This window comes from Stegodyphus dumicola, chromosome 3 (genome assembly GCF_044657685.1).
Source record: "Stegodyphus dumicola isolate Sdum_Otavi_A_Nest chromosome 3, ASM4465768v1".
Lineage (NCBI taxonomy): Eukaryota > Metazoa > Arthropoda > Arachnida > Araneae > Eresidae > Stegodyphus > Stegodyphus dumicola.
In genome coordinates, this window is record NC_140770.1 from 261609968 (window position 1) to 261631125 (window position 21158).

Genomic DNA, 21158 nt, shown 5'->3' on the forward strand with positions numbered 1-21158 from the left:
ATGCTACAGATTTTAAATGAGGGCTTATTCTTATCACATGAATAATAATTACAGTAAGCTACGAAAGATATTTTCTTAAATCTGAAGAAATAATTTTGATGCCATTATTGTAAGAAATATTTAAATTAAATTAGATCTTTCTTAGTTTTAAACGGAAGTGAACTTAAGTTGATCATTATATACAAAATTAACTGTGTTAGCTGTAAGTTATTTTCTTGAACTGAAGAAGTTTCAAGCCTTTTCTGACAAATTCGAACTGCGAGCTGGGTACTGCAGTGATCACTACGACTGATTAAATAATAGAATTTACAGATTATATTTAAAGAGTGTTTTAATTTACAAAAATATTCCAGATAGAAGAGCATATGGTTAATTGTATAATAAAAGGTGAATTTTAGAATCACTGAGTTTTAAAGAAATTTTCGTCAGGTTATTTCATGAAACGTATATAATTGAACAAGATCTAATGCTTTTCACTAATTTATAATATACTTATAATATATTTATAACAATATTTAAAGTTCTTATTGTTTATACAGCTTGACTAAAATAATTTCCTATTCAAAGTAAAATTCTGTTGCACACAGCATAATATCAAAAACGTGAGATTACCAGGGTGGAATTCTCATAAGCTCTTTCCGTGTAAAGTTAACTAAAGAAGCCTTTCTCTTCTAGAAAAACTTTTCCGGATTTATTTTAATTATTTAACAGTTAATATTTTGAGGCACTTTCCTATTATTCTCGCTTTCAAGCCATGCTTTCTTGCCAGAATATAAATGAGTTCCCACACGTGTATTCAAATGAGGGATAAAGTAAGTAAAAATTTAAGGTAAGGTTCTGGAAGGTGAATTTAGAGAGAGACAGAGCGTGTTCTGACTGCCTGAAGGCCACGTTCCTAGTGATTAGATTTCTGTCATTTTGAGCGCTTCAAGCCATTAGGCTTATTTACGCGGACTTTTACGAGTCAGAGCCTGCCTGCGCATTAAGTGACATGTGAAAAGCCGTCAGGCTAACTTAATTCTATTCTATTTTGACTTACTTGTTGCCTTTTGAGTTAAACCTAAAGTGTTAGCTTTTTAAGCACAAGTTGGTACTCTCTGTGAATATATTGAATTAATAAAGTGTCTTTTATACCCCTTTCTATGCATTTTATCGTACTTAAGGCTAATTCCTTACACAGTCTCTTAACGTCTAGTTAGTTTATGCATGCTAGTACATAGACATTACAACCTGGTAGAAAACAAAACCCAGTTAAAGAAAACAAAGCCAGTTTAGCCTCGGCTGTGCTACAAAAAGTAAGTTTATTTTTCAAAATGAGACAAAAACGAGAAAAATATGCTGTTTTCAATGGTGTAGACTAAATAGACGTTTATGAATAATAACTTAATTTATATTGAAATTCTTGCACTGTTTTCTAGAGCGTCTTGAGAGATAGGCCTGAGTAGAGTAGACATTGATAGCCTAGTTACTTTACAAAAGTATGCACTTAGACTCTTATAATAACATTTTAAAGAAGTTAATTTCAGCCTGGTGACTGGTGAGAGAGGGCAGGGACACCTAATGTTTAACATAGGTAAACAGGTGTATGTCCCATGCCTTCTCCATTGAGATTTAGCTCCCAGAGACAACATGAAAGCTTTCCTGGGGGTGTTTATATATTTTAAGCACAAGATCTTGCATAGCTGTTATTTTTTACATTGGTTATAATAGCGCTCTTAGCACAGAGTGGCATTTTCGGGATTCATAGAGAATTATAAAACATAGCATATATACACCATAAAACTATACATATCTTACAAAGTACACATACAATATGGACTTATAATATATATTACATAAATGTGCCTAACACATAACATAAAAATAAACTCACAAAAAGAAATTGAATAAGATGTAGTGCTTATGGCTGCTTTGTCATAACGGCACTGTTATTCTATATTGCACTGCTGTTATTTCATAATTTAAAATTTTTAACAGTTTAAAGAAAAAGGTTCATAAGTTCATTAGTTAATCATATTCAGCTGATGCAAGCATTGTCACTGTTGAGAACGTTCAGTAGCGCTGTTATTCAGTAAATTTCAGTCTGGAAGCCAAACTATCTTTTTATAAGCATAGAAATATCAGTAATAATGTAATAAATTTTAATACATTCACACGCGTTTTTACAATGGCTTCATGAAAAATCCTAAAAAGTGCAGGGTTTTGCAAATAACTGATATATTTTCAAAATTTACACAACGTAAGTATCATTGTTGGGAACTATTTGCTAAATCTCTGATTGATGTAACAAACTTTTTTTATTTCACGGAATTTAACAAACAGAAAACGCGGAACGCCTTATTTTAAACAACTGATTATATTTTCCCCCCTCTTCCTGTTTTTCTCGTAATTGTCATGAAACAAAGAGGATAACATGCATACGTTTTGGCTATGTCCCTTTACAACACCTAAAAAATCTTGTTTCCATATTGTTACAAAAAAGATATACTATTTTCTTAAAACCAGAAGGATACCATCATCCCTTTAATACGCTGCATCTTCACTAAGATGACAAATCCTTGCATTTTTGGGGGTTCCATCTTGTTCTCACACCTAATATTTCTTACCTTGAAGATTTCGTTTTAGTGCATGTCATCGCAATTGCAGGCACGACCTGGGTGAAATAAACATATTTATTTTTAACCAAAATGCGATGAAATATAAATGCTTTAATTTAATTGAAACAAAAATGAACCTGTAGGATAGAATAGTAAATATGAGGATATGAACGGCAAAAAAACCTAAGGAAAGAGTTTGAAATTTCTAAAAATTCATGATTAAATATTTTAAAATAATTTTAAATATTTCCCAGAATATGAAAACAATACGCAGCTGATTAAGAACACAAAATATATTTAATTTTGTTTCTTAAAATTCAAACTGCTTAATTTTATCCCGATTCGTCTTTAAATCAGCTTTAATACTAGAAAGGTTACGTAGCATAAAGTATTTGTTCGTTTCGTCCGAACACACTTAAAAATTTACCTAAGCAAGCATGTGTATTGATTCCTTCTGATGTAAACAACTAAAACTGACACAGCTTTAATGAATGATTTGTAAATGCTGCTAAACGTGAACATATCAGTCGCTGTGATTATACTTGAGACGTTTCTTATATACCTTGAAAGATTTGATAGTTATAGATACTTATGTGAAGAAGGAAAATGCAATCAAAGACAACTTTTTACTCTGTTTCCAAAGCAAAAAAACGAAAACTAATGATAAATCCAAATATACTGGTTATCATAAATTAAGGAAAAATCACAAAAATAGCGATAACTCCCTCGAAAATAAGCCAAACCGTGTAAAATTTGAATATGTTGCCAAGTAAGAGTAGTTGAATAAAACTGCAATATGCAAATTAGTGCCGCTGCACTCGGAATACGTCATCTGCGAGGAGAATAAAAGTCCATGTTTGAGTGCAAGCCCACATATTTCACTGTGATAATGACATCAGAAATCTGAGATAGCCAATTCGTAACAATGACCTCCAGGCATCATTTGCCTGCAGAACTACGATGGAGAGACATTGGGAGACTAGAGGCAGGATAAAGTCCAACAGAGGTGGCCAGATGGCTGGGTGTGAGTCTTTCTGTGATACTTCCTTTCTTTCGAAACAAGGTGATAATATTTCCTATAAAACTCTTAATTAAAAAATACTGGAAAACATTGTACAAAATATTTGCATTTTGTGATATCAACAAGAACATCAGTTTTCCTAAATTCGAACATGCTAATTAAGTATGAAAAAAAAATTCATTAGTGAACATGATCATTTCAAACAGCAGTACAGGTATGTTAGTAATGTCTCATACTGTTTATGATGTTGCCAATGAGCTGCATAGGTAGCAATAAGACAATTTAGGGCTTGTGGAGGGGTTGTAGGCCAGCAAAACGCCTCTCGACAACATGGCTCATACAGAGCTCAATGACATTAAGGTAGAGAGAGTTTTCTGACCATTCCATTTGACTATATTTTCTTCTTCAAAAAACTGAACGATATTTCAGTTTCTTGTGGGCGGGGATTCTCTGTTTGGAAAAATGAAGGTATCACCTACTGAAGCAATATAGAATCGAACAAATAGAATGCAGTTTGTTGCATTTGTACCTCTGAGCATTGAAAGTTCCATGTGGCAGCAGATACAGGTCTGCGCGCCCACCTTAACACACTCCTCTTCATATAAGAATGCTACCTCCTTTATAAGTATCTCTTTCTCTTTTGTTTTAACGGAAGATATCGAACGTTTGCTTCTCTTCATATCTAAGCATATAGTGAATTCCTCTGTAAAACAGAGCAGGATTTATCAGTGAACAGAACAGATCCCCAAGGATGTTCAGTCCAGTTTACACGAACTAGGTGCCCAATTTAAATGCGTCCTGCACTGTCCGGAGGCAAGCAGGGTACACAAAACTAATCTCCTAACATGTATATATCTTTCAGGAAATCATATGCATACTTTCGTGGTTGATACTGCCCTTCCTGTAGCAGAACTAACCGCCGATGTAAACTGATTTGCTAATTCGTTGTCAATGGGCATGCAAACAAATTAATTTTTTGGCACACATCTCTCTGAATAACACTTAATGAAGAGTAAATGAAAACTTATCATTCTAATTAAAATTAATCATAATTAAACCACATTTTAATGCGATAAAGAGTAAAAAAGGGACAATTAATTTTACTCTTTCTCATATCTTACAACAAAATTCCCATTCTCTAGAAACGCATGTTTTCTAAGTGTATGTTCTCTCCTTTTCCTAGAGATTCCCTAACAATGGTCTCCTTTCAATATATTCATATTAAACCTCATTTTGTCAAATGAGTTACTGAAATGAAATTAAGCAAAGGAAATGCAAATTATGCTCCAGCCCTGTGCTTTGCAATTCATTAACAAAATTGCTGACGTTATATAGAGTTGTAATTGTTACAATATCTCAAAAGTGAAAGAAATGAGAAGCAAAGCTTTTAATTCACTGCCTGTAGTTACATTGTGCAATACGAAAGAAAACTAAGGACATAATGTTTATTACACGTAATTAATTATAAATACTTAGTATCAACAATAAGGTCAACTGAGGAAAACTACTTTACACCATACACATCTTCTAAAGAAAAGTTATGAATTTTGCTGACAGCTATAACAATTTAGAAAATAAAAAAATGAGTTAAATTCAGTATAAACAATTGAATTATTAAATATTTCTAGTTTAATTTAGCGAAATTATTATTTTCTACATATTATGGCTTCACGACATTGCGTATATTTCTGGTTTTATTGAATATATGCTGTTAAAAAGTCAGATATGTATTTTTCTTTTCCTTATTTGAATAAACGCATGACTTATATATACACTCGCATATAGGAATCTGTTGAACGTTATTTATTTAGTTAACATTTAAAGCCATTTTTGTATTGGTTTAAATAATAAACTAATTAAGTATTTTACTTTTATGTGGCCCATTTATGCATTTTATGCTGCAAGCAAAAAATTTAAACATCATGACACAGATGACTAATAGGCGGAAAAGAAAACATTCGGATATTTTTTCACTGTTTTCCCCTTAGAGATAATGTTATCAGAGGATAATCTTTCATTGTTATTATTACATTATTAAGTTTAATAAACTTAATAATGTAACAATTATCAGTGTAAAATTTAATGAATTTTAGAAATTAACGACAGATATACGATATCATTATATGCATATCTGCTTCTAAGTGCTTTAAAAGCACATTTAGCACATTTCATTAAAATTATAATCGCTCATTCACTGAGTTGCTCGTTAATCAACAGTAGAAAAATAGCTCACCCCGTAGAATAGTAACAGGACTGTAAGAGCAAAACTATTGTAATGTAAGCATATTACTATTCAGTTTGTATGTACTTGATAAAAATAATATCGTAAAGCAGTTTAAATGATATTGAAAATCCAGTCAATGTGTAAATGTATTACAAGTTTACTTTGATTATCTCAGTAAAAGTATTATAAATATGATTAAGATAATGTTTAAACGTACACATAGCTGTCATGATTTTACGTAACTATCATATGTAACTTGTACAAGACAATGTTTGTAATCAACATATCTATGCTTATACACTTGCCTTGTATGCCCATGTGATATTTGTATTTATATTTTTACACGGAGGAAATATTCCCTTCTGCCAGGATGACTATTAACACTGTAAGACTTTTACAACAAAGTCAGGTCAGTGGTTATCTGAGGCGGCGCTCAGTTGCTCATTAAAGCTAATAAGTTTTGCCTTTATCCAGGTTTATTACACATTTTCTCCTACCATCATTAAATTGCTACATCTGTTCGTACAAAATGTGTTCTAGTACTTCAACCAAGAATATTTATTCTTGTTTTATAATTAAATTCCGAAAAATTATTCTGTGTACCATAAGTGAAGCATTAATGCTTCTAAATACTTTTAAAGTCAGTTCAAATCAGAATTACTGCTTAATCGCATCAAAATATATAATTATTACAAAAGATTCAGTTTTTTGTAAATATATGGTAAATACAGACCATAACTCTTGTTCCTTATATTTAGGGATTTAAACGTTTCAGTAGCAAATATTGCATTAAAATATTTAAATGTCTTTCAGAGACAACATTCGAAAACAAAAGCTTCTTTCTTTCTGTACCTGAAGGGTACAGTGAAAAGGCTACGCACTTAACTGTTGGTAGTTTAATGTTTAGTGGCTTCAGAGATCATTGTTTTCTTGTGTGTTTCTGAATGTCGAGCACTATGTCAGCTGCAGAAATTTTACCTACGTTTAAAATATATTATACTTATTAAATTATAATTATTATTGTTTAGACATTAGGTATTTTTTGGAAGCAGGCAAGATGAAAAATTAGCAGCCGCCGGAATCGAACCACCGACCTCTAGAATACCGGCCCACCATGCAGAACCACTACTCCACGAAGGCACGCCAAGAAGGTGGAAGGAATACCTTATATTATTACAAAAGTGCTCTTACAAAACTGAAAATATTAAATAATTAATATAAACATTAAGCATGATAAATGCACAGCAAATTATGCACAACAAATTCAGTGCGTATCTTGTTGGTCACATGTTTCCCAAATTACTTTTTTGAGAAATGTGCTGCTTCATTCCTTTATAGAATTGAATATCTTTCGAAATATAATCAGATTTTCTGCATTATAAAAATACTCGGCGTCTGTAAAAATGAATCAATGAAAACACTGCGGAGGGTTTAAATCTATCCTGCTTTATTCATGCCACAAATTCAGTGTTTCATATGATCAAATAGAAAAACAAATTTCTCCCTAAATACTTTATTATTATGCAATCAACAATAGATGAGAAGCTGTATGTAAATTTCAGCAATTTAAATTTGTAATAGGTTTGGATATTGAGTGTGGTTATAAGGAAAAATATTATATCGTAAATTAACCAATTGAAGTCCTAAAGGAAGCATGAGTCTCGTCAGAAATTACCTATATTGAACATCATATTTTATCATTAAAATTCCTTTCATGAGCATTTCGTGATGGAGTAAGATACACAGAACATTTAAGGCACAAAATTCACTTTAAATTACCTAATAAACGTGAATTTTGTGTAAACTGCATTAAATTTTGATAAATTATATTAAAAGTTGATATTATTAAGTCTACATAAAGCAAATTTAGCGTATACTTTGATTTAATATAACCATGTGATGGTATTACATCTAAAAGCACTATTAATGTTAATGTGCATTTCTTCTTTAAATATTTGTAGCTCTATTTACTTAAACCACTTTATCATAGATTTAAATTCCTGTAGAATTTAATGTATTTTTCATCACTGCGAATTATTAAAATACAAAGGATTTAAGTGAGATTAAATTTTAAAACTGGAAAACATGAGTTATATTTAACTGAGCACAAATTAATGTAATACCGATTGAAGGAATATCGTGCATAATAGAATAATAGAATAATTGAAGTTCTGCATCCCGGGGAGCAAGATATTCTATATAACATATTGATTTCGAGTATAAAAATATTTACAGTCTCAACTCCCATATTCGCTGATTCAGTGTGCATGATTCAAAGTGAGAAAAAGAGTGCCTAAAATTTGTCTACATTAAAATGCAAATTAAGATATAAAAATCCATAACCTAATCGAGTTGCAGCAATTTAAAACTCCGGTTTCTATGTATTCGCAAGCTTGTTCATAGCTGAAGCAACGACTGGCCATTGGGGACTTGAAGTGTACTTCTAGCTAGAGAAAAATCCTCAAACCCAATTCAGTCCTCAATTTCATGGTCGTAAATTTGTTGGTAGAGAATCTCGGTTAACAGTAATCTGAAATGCATTTTAAATAATTTTTCCAAACACACACTTCTAATATTTTCCGTTACACCAGACTATAGAATTTATTCCATTTTCATTATTAACATGTTGCCGCAGTTCTCCTGCCCCTTAAAGGTTCATTATAACTCAGTAAAAGCATAAGGGCTATTTTTATAATGGAAATGAATAAATTTCATTTATATCATGCTTTGGAACAGTATATTATGCTTTATAATACAAGAGCTATATTTCTTCTTTTCTCACTCATCTTTTTAGGATTGAGTTAAAGTGTCAAAGCGCTTACTTTCATTGATATAAGAGGCAAAACACTGTAATTTAGAATTTATTTTATAACACAGTATATAATGCTTTAGAATACAATATAATCCATACTGTTCTATTTAAGAGTGATAGTGTGTTACTTGCATAGTTTACTAATTAAAATTAATCTTATATGTATATTGTAACGTGGCATTATGTTTATATAACAAGTTATTATGATTTAGATCATTACTGTCACTTCCCTCTTTCGTTTCCCTACCAGAATACAAATTTAGATTTAGAGTATTTAAGCTAAGGGTTTGGGATTGTAAGACAAAGCTTATTTCTGCCTCTTGAGGCCACGTTACTAAGTTTTGTCAACCGCTTTCGTGATATTCAGCAAACCTCTCGAGAGTTCAGTTTCTTTGCAGCTCAGCTGTTTCAACTGTTGAACTGTCTAAATCGAACTTACAAACTGCGCAAAAGAATGTGTATTCTGTAAATTATTTGCACGTAGTAAAGGCATTCAATAAATTAAAAGCGCTATCATTCCCTCTTTATAAATCGCTTTTTGCCGCCCATATGGTATAATGGTTAGGGGAGCCTGTCTACGGTACCGAAGGGCCAGGTTCGTCTCCCGGAGAAGGCATGGATGTAAAATTGTATATCCCTTCATAGGAGTTAAGGGTGGCTGCCTATTAGATGCCTCCACAATAAAACGGCCACCACTTCTGGCCTTAGGAATGTCTAGTGCTTTTATAGGCAAGTGCCGGTCATTAGAAAAATAAATAAATAAATCGCTTTCTTTAAAAAAGTTTGTGTGTAATAACGATACCTACGATGAAGCAAATTTTCGGAATTAATAAATATAAGTACATGTCTTGTCTTCAAACGGGGTCAGACAATTAAAGACATTTACCTTTTTAAATATTAAACTTTTGCTCTTATTATATGGAATTGAAATGTCGAATTTATATATTGAACATAGTAAATTGCTCCTAACCCGAAATGGTTGAAGAATATAATTATAAAACAAACTAACTTTTATAAGCTTAAATAACGATCTCTTATTTATAAATTATTTGTTGACGAAAGGTATTTACAGAAAAGGTACAGTGTAAACCATATGAAGCTGTATATTATGAAATTAAGTACAGATTATTTTACCTAGGAATCTTAGTCGAAAAATATCGGTGACTGTTATTGGAGAAGTTAAACAGCAAGAATTAGCATAATGTTTGTAAATTTTGCAGAACTACTTTCGATGGTTTAAATGCAGTATGAGGTATTTCTCCCACCTTTGTGGCATGCCTTCGTGATGTGGTCGTCTGCAAGCTGGGCGCGTATTCCAGAGGTTCGCGGTACGATTCCCGGCGAAGGCGTCTGCTAAATTCGCATCTGCTGCTTCCAAAAATATATACCTAATATCTCTGCAACACAACCATCTTCTTCAGCTGCTTAAGTGCAAAATCATAGACACTTTGAACTTAGGCAGATGAAGAAGATGATTCTATGTTTAAACCATCGAAACTAGTCCGGCAAAATTTACAAACATTACCCAGTTTTTGTTTCTTAACTTCTCAAATAATCGTTATTCGGCATATTATTTTAGCCTCCGTTATCAACGACTGGTTCTAAAACATGGAAATTCTGACTTTCAGAACTCATTCAGCAATCATTCTACCTTCCGGTAGAAGTAACAGAGAAACACAAGAACTCGAAGTTTGCACTGCTTTAAATTTGTGCATACTCAGAACTTACTTGTTTTTAGGTGTGCCTGTATTAAATACATACTAAGAATTTACTTGGTTACACATGCTACGCCTAGGGAATACGAGGGCATAGGATGGGTTGATGAATAGTAAAACTAATTCTCATAGCCTGAATAGGCCATAATGCGCCAAACATTTATCTCAGCTATTTCAACTTGTGAATATGTGCGTATAGGAAGAGGGAGGAGATAAATCTAGAAAATATAAGTTTTTTTTATGTTGATAATTAACACAGAACATCTTACAAAAACGAACAAAAATAACACATTTTTCAAAAACTATGAAACTATTTATTCATTTATTTATTACATTATCATTTTTTGAATTTTGATTTTTGTATAACTATGCAATGTGCATTGGTTACTGCTTTACAACCCGCATACAAATATCGTTAATTTCTATTGAAAACAAACTGAGTCTTTTTGATAATCCACTTATAATCGAATTACTTGCACATCAAATTGCCTTGACTGAATTTCTGAAAAAATGCAAGCGCTGGTATTAACTAACTAATTATCTCATAGTCCCTTTTGACGTATGGTACTTAGTCCCTTTCGACGTATGGTAGTGGGAATGTAAAGAATCAGTCAATAGCTATACGAAAATAAATGCCGTTTTTCGCGAATATATCTATCGCCTACGCAGCGGTGTAAAAATAGAAGTTTCCAGGCTTTTCAGAAACCACATGAATAACACAGCTATAAATTATGTTTATGCTTTCCTGCTTTTAGCCTGAACAACAAGGTTCGCGAGAATTCTACCAACTCGCAGGTCAACAAAGTATTTGAAATTTCTCATATTTTTCAAATTACTTATTTTAAAGAAATCTGCTGCTTTATTCCTTTACCGAACTGAATACCTTTCGAAATATTATCGGATTTTCTGCATTATAAAAATACCCGGTATCTGTAAAAATGCATCAATGGAATCATTGCAGAGGGTTTATATATATCCAGCTTTATTCATGCACAAATTGTGTTTGACATGAGCTGATAGGGAAAAAAATATTTCTCTTTAAATGCCTTATTATTATTTGATCGACATAAATTAGAAGCTCTATTTAAGTTTTGGCAACCTGAATATGTTTAGCGTGATTTTAAGGAAAACGTTTAATTATATCGTGGATTAATCAATTGAACGCTTAAAATAAGCATACGTCTCGTCAGAATTTTCTTTTTTTTTTTTAACATTATGCTTTTAAAACTGCTTTCATGAACATTTCATGATGGATCAAGACACACGGAATATCTAAGGCACAAAATTCACGGTAATTTGCCTAAATGATATGACACACATGAAAGTTTATGATGCTCGGAAATGACACGTGCTTGGACACATGAAGGCTCGGAAACGAAGCATGAAGAAGAAACGATGTTTTAGCAAAATTATAATTTGAAATATTCTAGTCTAGCCTTAGTGATTAGATAGTAGAGAGATGAATATAAGAAATAAAAAGTAATATTTCCAACTTTCAAGTCTAAATTCTAATCAGTGCTGACTCAAATAAACAGATTATACTCATAACTACATTTAGTTACTCATGACTACATTTAGTTAAAAACAAAAGCAGCTGCAATTTGAAGAATAATAAAGCGAAGAACTTAAATCATTTCGAATACAAAAATTACTTTTTTTAACATTAAGAAAGAAAATTATAGAATGTTTTCACACTCATTCCCCTTAAGGACTGGCTCACCAGCGGCCGAGCGGTAAAGTCGCTGAACACAGGTAGTTCGGTCCGAGGTTCGAATCCCGCGAACGGGCTGGCTGCATGGGCGTTTTCGTGGTTTTCCCCATGTGTAACGTGTATACGAGCCAGTTTCCCTTAGAAAGTCCTCCAGGAAGGCATCCCTCCCATTAGGCAGATAGTTCAAAATTACTGTTTCAGTGATTTCGTGAACGTAACGTATAAATACCGCTAAATATGATTCGAGGTGGTGATGGCTGAGCTTTTGTGCTCTTTGTTACTCCTTTAGTGGATATGCACATTCCTCTCACGTGTCGCGTGTATACGCCGCTTTCGACAACGACAAAGGTATGACTAACCGTTTAGTGCATAAATTAGCTTTCTTTAGTTCTTCAATTTGATATCCAGACAAGAATCAAAACAGATGATGCTTCCTTCTTTAACGTTGTTCAATTGTAACTAAGAAAGTTGCCTTCACTCTTCCCTAAATTTTTGCAGGGAAAAAAAAAAAATTCCTTTGCTTTGTAACAAGCCTTTCATCTATTTCAAATGATCGGATTTTTATCCACCAATCATTTTTTGTTCTCCTTTATCAAAAACGCAGATCACTCTCATATAAGTTTATCACAGTTTTGTTAGCTTTTTCTAACTCTTCGTAGCAGAATTAAACACTCGTTTATTTACCAGATCAGCAGTGCGTAAATCTTACTACTGTAGTGAAAGGCAGGCGACTATTATTAAATCAATCACCGGTTCTAATCCCGCCATGTCCCTTATACCCTTTTCCACTGTGTTTCGAAAAAAGCTTGTTTTCGGAAATATATTGATATCAAATATAGGTCTAAATATTTGCGTCTTTCTTCCCTTACACCAGCTGTCGAGCGGTAATGTCGCTGAACACTAGTAGTTTGGTCTGGGGATCCAATCCTGGCAATCCATGCTCAAATAAACCAAACCAAAACATTTGCCTTGCAAGCAAATCCCATATTTTAAAATATAAATCAGCTGCAAAGCCGCAAATGAAATCATTCACTCATTCATTCATTTGCGGTTTTGCAGGTGAGGATGGTAGTTCGGTAAAACCATCGAAACTAGTCTTGTGAAAATTTTTAAATATAACGCTGATTTTTGTTGTTTGACTTCTGAATTAGCATCTAGCCATTTATTAATGAATCCTATGATGGTATCTTAGCATTTTTAGTTGATGCTAATGCAAAACCTAAATTAAATAATAAAGATGCAGCGAAACTTAAAAAGTTTGTAAGCAATATCAGATCACATTCAAACAAACGTGAATTATACATAGCTCACCTGGAAGGTTTTAACGTCTGCTTGAACGAAAGAGTCTCTTCATTGGAGGAAAAGAATTCTTTGTTGGAAAAAATACTTTGGAAAAAAGAGTTAAAATTTAATCAGTTAACACAGCTTGACCAAGCCACTGTCTTACCACATTCGGAAATAGCGTCCGATTTACAGGCTTGTCATTCACATAGTTTAGATGGTAAATTTGATAAAGTGAATTCGGAGTTATCTTCTGCAGAAATTGTTAGGCTTACTTCGTAGCCTACACAGGTAAGGAAGATTCCAGCTCAACAGGATCACGTTTTGATTATCAAGGCTAAAGATACAAGTAGATCGCCAAACAGTAATAAGACGCAATTAGTTCAGAGAATTAAACCACAAAGGCTCGGAGTAAATATTTTACAAGTTCGTCCAAGAAGAGCTAAAGAGTTACTTGTTCGTTGTAAAGAGGAAGAGCAATTGGTGACATAGAAAAAAGCCATTTTGGAAAACTCGGATTTGAAGGAACATTTGGACCTGAGAATTCCAAGACTGCCAATGGTGTCTTTCATAGTTTTTGGGGTTCCTCAGGATCCTACTTCTGAGGAACTATAAATAGCTCTTCAAGAACTCTTATCTTCAGGTGAGAAGAATTTTGTTTTTCCCAGGGAACCCAGACCCAGAACAGACGGTACGTGCAACTGGCTTGTAGAGGTTTCTAGAGAACAGGCACAATTGTTGAAGGACCTGAAGAGAGTCTATATTGGTTTCGCATTGTGCTTCTTTCGAGAATTTCATAAAGTGACGCAGTGTTATCACTGTCAGGCCTTTGGTCATTGAAGTCGAATTTGCAAATATCCACTGGCCTGTGCAAAGTGCGGGAAGGGCCACCTTACTCCGAAAGCTCCGAAAGCATTGCAAATTGCGTCAATTGTACTCACTCCAACGCCTCTGCAGGAATGAACGACGAGAAATCACATCAGGCTAGCTCATCACAATATCCGCTTTACAGGCAGGAGATTCTTCGCCTCAGAAACATTCAGAAGTGACAGATTTAATGAACATACCGGTTACTCAGAGCATCTAGGGTCTGACTTGTGCACAAGTAAATTTACAGAGATCAAGGGATTATTCAATTTCTATAACAAATTGGAGGGTGTAGACAAGTTTTTCTATTAGTGATCATCAAATTATTTTGTTTGCAATTGGAATCTCGGAAGACATAATTTTGAAACGTAGATTTAAATCTTCATATGGTGGACATGAAAAATTCATTGAGAAACTTCGTCCATTAATTTCTCAATTTATAAATTTATTTTAATCTAATACTTCTCGAGGGAATTTAGAAAATAACTACGACCTTTTTATTGGCTCATTGATGTATGCAGCAACAGCGTCCTCTAAGTCGAAAAGAGTACGGATTAAAACCTCTACATCATGGTGGTCCGACTCGCTGACAATGAAAAGGAACAAAGTTCGTGCTTTGAGGAGACGTACGCAAAAAGAAAGGGATGGCAATATAAGGTATTTACTTAAAATTTCTTATAAGAAGGAACTAGCCATTTTTTAAAGATTGATTATAAAGACAAAAAGTGAATCTTGGACGGCATTTTGTGCAGCTATTGAAAATCCTTATGACATCACTCAAAAGATTGCAGTGGACAAAGTATTTCGACCTCTTCAGCTGCAGGCAGAGGTAGCTTCGGACTGAGTTTCTCCGGGAGAGAAATATAAAAAAATCTTAGATGAGTTATTTCCATTTATTTGAAGATTGACGATGTGGATTTACGTAAATTAATGCGAGAAAAATTTAAAAATCACACTTGGAATTCTACTGTAAGTGACTCTGCCCTGCTGGAGCTTGAGAAGTTAGAAAATACAATTCGTTCTCTATCGTCTATGAAGGCCTCCGGACAAGACGGTTTTGATAATATTATCATAAAGATACATTTCAAAGAATTCCCCCAATTGTTGTTATCTTCATAAGGAGCATGTTGGAAATTGGCTTTATTTCCACGACAGATGAAAATTGCCGAAATTGGCTTTATTTCCACGACAGATGAAAATTGCCGAAATTGGCTTTATTTCCACGACAGATGAAAATTGCCGAAATAGTTTTATTTGGCAGAAAAGGTAAAGATCCTGCTATTTTGTCTTCTTATAGACCAGTGAGGCTTATTTCTTCTTTAAATAAACTCTTTGAAAAATTAATATTGAACAGACTAAATTATTTTCTAACTGAAAATAAAGTGATCAGCGACTTTCAATTTGAATTTAAAAAGGGGCTTTCAACTGAAATGGCTGTTTCTAATCTGCTGAACACAGTAAAAGGCAACAGGGATGGTAACAGGCGCACGTTAATCATCTCCATTGATATACGTGGTGCATTTGACACGGTCTGGTGGCCGGACATAATTGATGCATTAAATAGCGCAAACTGCCCTGTAGAAATTTTGAATTTAATTCGAAATTATTTGGAACAACGCAAAATTCAATTAATCCTTGATAATGAAATTTTAATAAAAGATTTGCAAAGAGGCTCTCTACAGGTTTCTTGTTTAGACCAAACCTGTGGAACTTAGTCGCTAATACGGCCTTTGGTTTGTTTGAAAATACTGAACAAGTAACTCTGCAAGCTTATGCCGATGATTTTCTGTTAATTATCTCAGGCGTAAAGGATATTGAAGTAAGAGCTCAACAAGCGATTAACCCATTAACTGCCAAATTTTTATTTCATCAATTTTTATTTTATTTCTGTTAGTTTACATCTAAATAATAAGAAAAACATGTTTTTCTCATAAATGCGTCAATTTTCTTTTCAGAAATTTTAAATTTAAGTCCGATCCCCAAATGGGGATCATGGCTGATACTATCTACTTTTAATGCCAGCGTTCAAAACAGTCTACGTGTAATCCAACATTACATTTTCCACATTTTTTTTTGCATTTGTTTTGCATACTGCACATTTCTTTGTTTACCATTTTCGGTCCGTTCAATATATTGATTACCAGATGTTCTGATAAGAGTAGGAATACGATTAACTGACGCTTTAGTGACGCTTCCACCCTTTTTTGCATCTGAGAATTCTGAAGATAAAGCAAGATATCCTCTAGCAACCATCCTCCTAAAATCTAGCAATGGAATTTTATCATTTGAAATACAATACAGTGCGTGGGCGTTAACCAGTGTTACGTCGATGGCATTAGTAAGCAAAGGAGAATACCATTTTTTCTCCCTTATTCGGATTCTGTATTTTTGAACATTCCAATCCATCTTGTCTACTCCACCCATGTATTTGTTATATTCTGATATCTGATATGATATGTAGGTACCGTTTCATTTCCAGATACCTATTCCAGCTCATACATGCTCTAACACACAGAATGTTCATGTCTTCATCTTCACACCAATATAATTGTTCTTGCGGAAGTGAATGATAGCCAGTGAAAAGTATTCCAATAAACGTTTTTAGGCAGTTATCAGAAAGCTGAAATTGATGATTGTTTTTCTGTCTGGCGTATATTACAGACTGCTGGACAGTATAGGTGACAGTTTCATTATCAAAAAGTATTTCAAAACACTCTACCGGGGATTTTTTCCTGAGGTTTCTAATAACATCATTTCGCCTTGTCTCTATAACGTCAGAATTTTCATATAGTTTCGAGTACTTAGGTTGCTTCTTTTTCCAATTGGAAGTCAATACTTATTTTCTCTTTTTAGCAGGTGGTAAGCCGGTACCTTTTTTTACACCATTTGCTGAAGATTCAGTTACATTCACTAAAACATTTTCCACAAATCCTGCCACACGGTGAATTTCAACACACCCGGGAACATCAAGTGGTTCTTCATCATCAATTACGTTGTCATCCATGTCCTCATTATCTGAAATCTCATCAACCCGCTCTGGTAGAATTTCAACAGTATCTATGGGGCTATTATCGTCGTCATTGTCAGATGCAAAAAAATCATCAGAATTTACAATTTCTTCTATTTCTTTTAAAGAAAGATCTCTTTTACGCGACATTTTTTTGGAAAAAAAGAAAAACAGTTTTTTTTTTACAATTTTAGTCAGTATCAGCCATGATCCCCAAATGGGGATCGATATATCTAGGTTCAATGTACCCATCCAAATTACAGTAGGATAATAAATAATATATAAATACATTAATTACATACCAATGATCAAGGGAAATTCAGTACAACAAAAATAATTGTTCCTAAGTAACTTTTTTGTGCTTTGAAAATAACCGTATTATTTTTCTCGTGAAAAGTAACGAGAGAGCAAGAAAAATAAACTCGTGAGTTCAACTAACTGAGTCCACGTGTTTGTTTTCTACCCTTAGTTGCAATCTCCAGGAAAGCATGACCACCCGTAACGGAACACCCAGGTGCAGCATGACGCCACAATGTATACAAATGTAGGCGATCCCCATATGGGGATCATGACAGGGAATGGGTTAATAAGTTTGTAGAGTGGGCAGACATGCATAAATTAAGAATTTCCGAAGAAAAAACTACTATGTTGTTTATCGGTAGGAAAAGAAAAATGCATCAAAATCCGTCAATAAAAATCCATGGAAGGCCCCTAAAATGTGCAAACAATTTGAAATATTTAGGCTTTGTTATCAGCAATATGCTGTCTTGGTTTCCACATGTGAAATATCTTAAACAGAGATGTGCCGTTCTGACGAATGGCAGGACAAAGGTTATGGGCCTTAATTGGGGTACTTCCCCAAAAATCTTGCGGCTGTGGTATAAAGCAATCACTGAAAGAGTTCTTTTGTACGGAGTCTCCATTTGGGGTTCTGATATGAACAAAACTATGAGTGGCTTACTGAATTCAATACAGAGGCATCAGCTATTGCTTATTTCCAAAGGTTATAGGACAACCTCGACAGCCTCACAGCATATTTCGGCGGCTATACCTCCATTAGATCTGCAGGCTCAAAGAGACTCTTTCTTAGGACGGATCCTACGATTACGATTGAATGGGGATTTATGGAACCAATATCACCTAGTAAATGATTATGAACTACGGGTTCCATCTAATCTTGGCCATACTGCCTCTTTAAAACTCAATTCTGCAGTCAATTTATACTATACGCCTCCAGTAGCCAATGACATTGCTCTATTTACAGATGGTTCTAAAACTGAACGGGGAACAGGTTGTGCATTTTGTGTATTTAACAATACTCAAAAGGTACATGGACTCGAAGGCTTGATAACAGAAATACTGTTTTTCAGGCAGAACTTTTAGCGATAAACGCTGCTTTCACTTATGTTAAAAGAAATCTATCGGGCAAGACTAAGATCTTCAGTGATTCATTATCTAGTCTTCAGGCTATCTTAGACATTACGAATCCGATTGTACAAGTTATTCAAATCCGATTGTACAAGTTATTCAAGAGAAATTGCTAAGATTTAATTCACCTGAAAGACCACTTCTTACCTGAGTGCCAGCTCATGTTGGCATACTGGGCAACGAAGAAGCAGATACTTTAGCTAAATGGGCTGCTAATGATATCAACAGAATTGAAAATCCAACAAAATTGCCTTTTTCACACTTGAAGAGCAAGGCTTTAAATGCACTGCTCGTGAAATGGCAGGAAAGATGGACTAATGCCTCGACAGGAAGAGAAGTCTTCTGTTTCTTCCAAAAAGTTTCACTCAGTCAAAGAAGCATATCGAATTTTTATACTCAATTTTTCACTGGTCATGGAACTTTTAATACATATCTCTTTCGATTTGGACTACGTACGACTGAGCTTTGTTCTTGCGGATGTTGGGAGACCCTGAACATTTTATCTTTCACTGTTCATTTACTAAAACACTTCACTTGAATAAACCTTATGATCAACACAGGCCAAAATGGGCTGAATTGATATTAAAAATCTCTAGTGAGAGTAAGAAATTTAAGGAAATTATGCTTTTCTGTCAGGAATTAAATTTTTCTGTAAATAATTCTCTCAGATCATCTCTATTGGAAGTGAGTAATTGACTTTCAGCGACTGTTAGATTTTTACTGCATAATGGTAATTGTTTAACTTATTGTGGTTGATGCATATTATTGTTCAGTTTTGTTGTTTTCACTACTCATGTTACTGATTTAAAATTAGAAATGGTTTTACGTAGAACAGACGTATCTGCCATTGAATGCATCTATGCTCTTATAAATTGTAACGGTTACTTGTAGCCTATTACTTTCTTATATTGTACAAATAGACGGTTTTATTTGTGACGCACATAGTATTTGTTGTATGGTACTGAAATCGTTCTTAATCATATATATATCATGGTTATTTTGTTCACTGTTGCAATTGTTAATTAAATTTAAGAGAAACTTTTTGTGACAATTTTAATTATTTTGCATACCTTAATGCATTCCTTTTTAATTGAATTGATTCGCTTTGGTGAATTTGATAGGTATCAATTGTGCATTCTATTATAAAAATTTGCATTCACTATCGTGAATTTTATATTAATTTTCTTTGCTTTAATCTTGAATGCATTTTGTATTTGATTTTGAAATTCTGTAAAATTTTATGTCGGCATTTTTCTAGTATTGCATTTGTCTTAGCGATGCCAGCAAACCTAATCTATAATAATTATTTTGTATACCTTTTTGCACTTTTCTGAATTGAATAGTTGACCTGTTTTTGTGAATTTGATATGTTTTAATTGAGTTCTCTATTATAAAATGTGCATTATGAAATTTTTCATATCTTTATGTTGGCATTATTCTTGTACTGTATTTCTATCGCGTTGCCAGCAGACCTGATGTAGAGTTTTTATATTACTTGGAGTGGCTTTGTTTTTAAACCAAATTTATGTTTTGTATTGTAGTAATATCTCAGGTTCAGTGTATTTTATGATAATATTGTTCAGTTATCAAATTTATTGGTTCTTAAGTCTGAATTCATATGAAGAAATTTTATTTCGCAGTTTATTATTGTCTTAGTTTATCTTTATGCATTTTTTCTAAATTGAATGTTTCTTCTTGATATTGTGAATCTAATTGAAATTAATTGTGTATAATACAGTAATGGATGTATTATATTTTGTTTGTTTGTACTATAGTTTTTATTCAAATTATTTGGACTCAATTTTGAAAGTATTTCGTATTTTCAGTAATATTTTATGAAAGCATTCTCGGTTTATTGTTTGAATACTATAGGTACTACTTGTAACATGATATCTTTAGGGTTATTAAAGACTATGTTACTTATGCCCTTGTGTTCTTGAAGGCCTTGTATGCCACTGTAAACTTATTTTGCTTAGTGATAATAAATAGCTTCTGGAGGCAGGGGCTTTAATCCGTGTAAGGCAGACATCATGTCAGCTAGGTAATGGAGCTCCTATTCTCTGGTTAACGGTCAGTTCATTGAAAACAATGCTCGTTTCAGCACTCTTTTCGAAGCTCTATTCAATCAGTGTACCACTTTGGGTACATACTTAAGAATTAAAACGATAAGTGCTATCTTCACAAAATTTGACTTGTGTACTCCTCTAGGCCTAACTAGATTGTCTACTTTTTTTTTTTTTTTTAATCAAAACTCCGACTTTAAAAGGTAGCGTGACGGAAAGCTTTAACCTGGCAATTTAACAAAAAAGTATACGGAAATAATGACTTTGCATATCCAATCTATTTATCGCATTAATGATCTGAAGAATTTTCATGCCCATGTTTGTCAGAGTTTGATAAATTCCGGCAAGGTGACTACGCTAATACGTAAGTACGACTAGCTTGTATTTAACTTTAGCGGAACGAACTCTAATGTTGTGATTCAAACGTTTTAT

General features: G+C 33.5%; 1 protein-coding gene across 1 annotated transcript in view; it reads right to left on the reverse strand.

Moving 5' to 3' along the window:
- LOC118206145 (2-Hydroxyacid oxidase 1-like) overlaps nucleotides 1–16652 on the reverse strand; it is a 43486-nt gene extending 26834 nt beyond the window's left edge. Inside the window, exon 1 of the mRNA XM_085812500.1 lies at nucleotides 16321–16652. Within this exon, the coding sequence (XP_085668626.1) occupies nucleotides 16321–16652 (332 nt within the window). The remainder of the gene's footprint in view (nucleotides 1–16320) is intronic.
- Between the last annotated feature and the right edge of the window lie 4506 nt (nucleotides 16653–21158).